General features: G+C 29.7%; 1 protein-coding gene across 1 annotated transcript; it reads right to left on the bottom strand.

Annotated features, from left to right (window-relative positions):
• Positions 1–4,616, bottom strand: LOC120771317. The gene is made up of 3 exons (XM_040099257.1): positions 4,536–4,616; positions 3,456–3,619; positions 1–615 (listed from the first exon to the last, which is right to left on the bottom strand). The coding sequence occupies exons 2-3, from the start codon at positions 3,595–3,597 to the stop codon at positions 233–235; spliced, it is 525 nt and encodes a 174-aa protein (XP_039955191.1). The 5' UTR covers positions 3,598–3,619; positions 4,536–4,616; the 3' UTR covers positions 1–232.
• Positions 4,617–5,663: the final 1,047 nt, after the last annotated feature.

Here is a 5,663-nt window from a genome sequence, read left to right as displayed (position 1 = left end):
AATTTTTTGCAAATTCACTTCTAAATCTAACTAATTCTTGCATAAAAGGTAAGTTTTGAAAAACACAATTATGAAAAACAGCTTAAAATTATTTTAAAATGAATATCTTATTTTTGAAGCAGCATTTTAGGCGCATATTTCTTTAAACACAATTTATTTCATACTTTTAATATAATTATTCACTTATAGCTGTATATGATTGTAATATAAGATAGTTTTAAGCCTAAAATATTTACTTCTTCACCGCCTCTTTGTCATCTGGATTGTCTTTCTCTGCTGCCTTGCCATCAAAAATTTGTGTTGCCTCTAGTTTATCTAAGAGTTCCTTGCTGCCGCTACGTGTCAGCAATTGTGTTGTCTTTTGTATTGTTGTAATTTTTTGTTGCAAATATTCCTTGCGTCGCTCTTCCGCTTTTTCGAGTTTCTCCTCCAAATCTTGTAGATTTAGCGTGGCCGTCTCATTTTCGGCCGCTTGTTCCATCAATTCTTGTATGCGTTTTGGTGGTTGCTTTTTCACTGTAGCAGCGAGTAGGTCCTCTGCTTCCGGAGCACCTGCAGCGTAAACTTTCGTCTCAGTGTCATCGCTTAACGGTATTATGTAGGCTTCCGAAGCGGCTGGAAGAAGTGAAGATAGGGAGATTTTGTTAATGTTGAAGGTTAAAAATGCGGAGTATAAAAGTGTATAGTATATGCAAAAAACATTAATAAGTAATAAAAAAAAAATGTGTATTTGCCTAAACTATCAATATTTAAAAAAAATATATTTGGCGATATTTCTCTAAAAAAAAGGATATGACGTCGAGGTTTCTTATAGCCTGAACATGTTATCTGACGAGATATCTTCACAAAATTTTCCACGGTTTATTATCCAAGCCAAAGCTACAATATACGAAGAAATTATTCAGATCGGACTACTATAGCATATAGCTGTCATACAAACTGACCGATCGAAATTAAGTTTTTGTATGGAAACCTTTTTTATTTGGTGAGATATCTTAACGAAATTTGGCACTGATTATTATTCAAGTCAGAGCTACAATATACCAAGAAATTATTCAGATCGGACCACTATAACATATAGCTGCCATACAAACTGACCGATCGAAATCAAGTTTTTGAATGGAAAACTTTTTTATTTGACAAGCTATCAGATAGAAATTTGACATACCATAGATTATTCAAGATAACGGTACAATCTACGAAGAAATTATTCGGATCGAACTACTATAGCATATATGTAGCTGCCATACAAATTGTACTTTGATTTCTTCTTATCTTTCTTTTATAAACCCCTTTTAAGCTATAAAAATAGACTTGTGAAGGGTATATAGCTTCGGCAAAGACGAAGTTAAGGGTTTTCTTGCTTTATTCCATTTTTATTGTCTGTTTTGTATTTTGAAAGAGCACAAATTAAATTTATTAAAACTAAGCATTAAAATTTCTGCAAAAAAAAAACAAAATCATTAAAAAGAAATAATTGTCAATTTTTATGTTTATTAACATAGATTGAAAAAAACATATACATAGTATGTACATATGTATATTACAAATTTTTATTTTTTCGATAATTTTGTAATGTTAAACATAAAATTTTTATTGAAATTTCCTTGTGGCTTTGAAACTGAATTTAGTAGTAACGGAGTTCCGAAAAATCAATTAACTAATTCCACTAAATTATAAATAAAAAAACCTATTCTTGTGAATTCTAAAAAAATAAAATGTTTTTTATAAAAAAATTGTTTTTTTTTTTCGAATAAAAACTATATCTGTAGCTCATCGGAGTTCTGAAAAAGCACTTAACTAATCCTTTTAAATTCTAAATTTTTTTTATAAAAACAAAAAAAACGAAAAAACTTTAGCATTTTTTTTTTATAAAAACAAAAAATTTTAGCGAATTTTAATTTAAAATAAAAAAAAGGGAAAATTGCTAATTTTTATTTTTTTTATAATTTTGTATTTTAAAAAATAAAACTTTATACTGAAATATCTTTGACAGAAAATCAATCGGAGCTCTGAAAAAGCACTTAATTAATTTTAAGTAAAAAAAATATTTTTAATAAATGACTTTTTTTTAAAAAAACAACATTTTTGTTTTGCGATGAAAATTTATAAATTTGCTACAATTAAATATTTTGTATCTAAAAATAATAGTTTTCACAAAAAAAAGTAATTTTTAATGTTTTTATAGCCTATGTTCATTATATGTATTATTGTATGTACATATGTATATGTTTGTATGTATATACATGTACATATGTACATACACATATGCAAGTATTTGTATAAGTAGAATTGGAGTTCCACAAAGCTTTTAATTAGTATATATTTCGTTTAAATTTATAAATTTTGTTTCAATAATTTTTTTTAATTAAAAAGCACTACTTTGCAATGCATTTTTTTTAAAAATAATTTTTACAAAAAACAGTAATTTTTATTTTTTTTTATATATGTACATACATACATATGTATGTAGGTATGTATGTATGTATTTATATATACATATATTTTTGTATTTCATTACTTTTTGTTTTATTTTTTATGCAAATATTAACTTTGACACTTTTCACAGCCATTTTTTGCCTAATATTTTAAATTACACAAAACCAGTAATTTTTAATTTTTTTATATTAATAATTTTGTGTATGTACATATGTATGTATTTATATTTTCTTATGTATTTTATTATTTTTTGTATGTATTATATTACTTTTTTTAATGCAAATAGCAATTTCGTCACTTTCACAGCAATTTTTTTGTCTAAAATTTTAAATTTTCTAAATTATTTTCACGAAATACCGCACACGTAGTGCCTTGCTAGGTGTACTTATTAGTATATACATATGTATGTATGTATGTATTTTTTTTTATAAAATGTACTTAGTATACATATATTTATTTTGCTATAAAAATGTATTTACATATGTATTTTTTTCGTAAAAAAAATTATACATATACATACATACATACATATGTATGTATATTTTGTTATAAAAATTTATTTAAATATTTTTTGTCGGTAAAAAAAATTATGCATTATAAATGCATTTTGTTATATAATATGTATGTATGTACATACATATGTGTATATTAGTAGTTTTAGATTTTTATAGCATTTTTATTTTTTATAAAAATTTATTTATATATATTTTGTTGATAAAAAATATATGCATGTATATATTTTGTTATATAATATGTACATATGTGTATATTAATATTTTTTTATTTTTTTAATTTTTATATTATTATTTATAATTTTTTTTTAATTATAAAATATTTATTTTATAAAAAGCATTTATGTATTTATTTTGTTATAAAAGTGTATTCTTGTAATTTTTCTAAAAATTTTGTTGTATTTATTTTCGAAAAAAAAATTATGCATGCATATATGTATTTTTTTATATAACATCATACATACATGTTATATTATTTTTTTTGTGTATATTAATTTTACTTACGATATGTATCCTTTTCACCACTATTTTCTTGATCACCCATTTTCAATTTCGAATCCGTGGCGTTGTCACACACTTTGTTAGCCGACAAGGTTCTTTTGCTGTTTGCTTCGCTGACGGCTGGCGTAGAAGTTGAGCAGCCCATATTAACGGGCGATGGCTATAAGCTAAATTAATATTGTATTTTTTGTTTGTCAGTATTCTTTTGCTATTTAATTTTTTTTCTATTTAATTTTTTTTGTATTTAATTTTTCTTTCTCTATTTAGATTTCTCCTTATTTCTTGTATTTTTCTGTCTTTTTTTTATTTACTATTATTTATTTTTTTCCTGCCACTAATTGTTTTTTACTCTAATGACTGCCATTCTAATTGCGTTCGCAACGAAATGTCTGTCTGTATGTCTGTACGTTTGCATGCATATATGAATGTTCGGCTGTAATTTCCCGCTGTCAATCGATTTCTGATCGAGTGTCCATTGCAATCAAAACTATGACAATTTCCTACAGATTAAATATGCACATAATAGTGCCGCCACATGTAAACACACACGACTAATAACTGGCATACACACACCCACGTGCACATATGTACATATACATATATGTATGATAGGATAATGTCCTTCAGCACTGAACCGCACACATTACACTTGGCAAGCATTCACTTGAAGCTGACATCCTGTTACTTTAGTTTCAAAGTCGTGTATGATTCGATTTCCGCCAACAGACATTGTCGTTGTCGTGCTCGTTGTCATCGTCGTCTGCAGTTTGCGGTTGCGACTATTGCGAGTTAGTTGGCCACAAAGCCACAAAATCAATGTCAGCCACACTGTGTGACTGATAGAGTTTTAGATCTATGGATTTCGCAAATATTCCAATTACGTGTGTATATACATACATATGTACATACATATGCTTATAACTACATAACTGTTCATTTGTTTGTAAATTGATGTGGTTTTCCCCAATGACTTTGTGCCATTAACTCATATATTTCACAACTCGCTCTCCTCTAATGCCTTTATGCATGCAAATCACATGTCTGTCTGTATATAATAACCGTTATTTTACATGTTGTGCACACCGTCATTACTGTCCAACCATTCCAGCAACGAAAACAGAAAAAATTTGCGCCACTATCGGCACTTTCCGGTTCAATCATTCGGACAGGACTAAAGTGTCATGATTCGCAACTCAGAAATATACGACCAAAAGGCCGGAATGTGGGCGCATAGCTGTATATACATATGTATATACATACATACATCACTTGTGGCCAACGTCAGCGTTAGTTAAATGTTAGTTTACGTGTTGAATATAAGTTAATTGCGCTGAGCGGCAGTAAGTCAGTGCGCTAATGCATGCCCATTGGTCATTTATATTATGTAGATATGTATTTATTGTAACTATATGTTATTAATTTATATATTTATTACACATGTGCTTATACAGACATAGTATATGGGCTATTACAACGTGCTAGGTAAATATTTGGCATTAACAGGTCATATAAAATTCATAAGCAAAGATTTTTATGCCCTGAACAGCAAGAGGAAAAGTTTCTAACACCCAGCAGGAAGCGTCCCAGAGCCTATAAAATACGAGTACATACACATAAATGATCAGCGCGACGAGCCGAGTCCACTTAGTCATTTCCGTCTGTCAGTCTGTCTATATAAAAGTGAACAAGTCGGTCAGTTTTTGAGATATCGGCTTGAACTTTTGCACACATTGTCGAGAGCTTCGATCATATACACCCATCTACCGCTGTTGAAGGCGTTTCGGACATCTAAAGTCGCCAGCAGCACTATTCTTTTGTATTTATGCCATCTCCGCTGTGCGGCTTCTACACTTTCAATAACGCATTTTATAGCTCCTAGAGTTGATCTGCCGGGTCTAAAGCCATGTTGTCTAGGGGAGAGTCCTCCAACTTCGTTGATAGCCGCTTCGAATCTGGGTTTAAGTAGCCTTTCATAGAGCTTTTCCGCTGTGTCAAGCATGCATTGTGGACGGAATGTGGAAGGCAAGTTGGGATCTCCTTTTTCCAGCGTTCAGGGAATATTCCGGCTTCGAGGCAGGCGTTGTACATATTCAATAGTGCTGCGTTCGCTCTGCAGTGATTATTCGCCTGGGATCCCGTCCGGGCTTGCCAGTGGCTAGTTGCAGCTCTTCGAGGGTAAACTGGGAAATTTGCAGAAATCTTAGAGTATAT

This window comes from Bactrocera tryoni, chromosome 3, assembly GCF_016617805.1.
Source record: "Bactrocera tryoni isolate S06 chromosome 3, CSIRO_BtryS06_freeze2, whole genome shotgun sequence".
NCBI lineage: Eukaryota > Metazoa > Arthropoda > Insecta > Diptera > Tephritidae > Bactrocera > Bactrocera tryoni.
The sequence above is the reverse complement of the archived record's forward strand: the minus strand, read 5'-3'. Positions and strand labels throughout refer to the sequence as shown.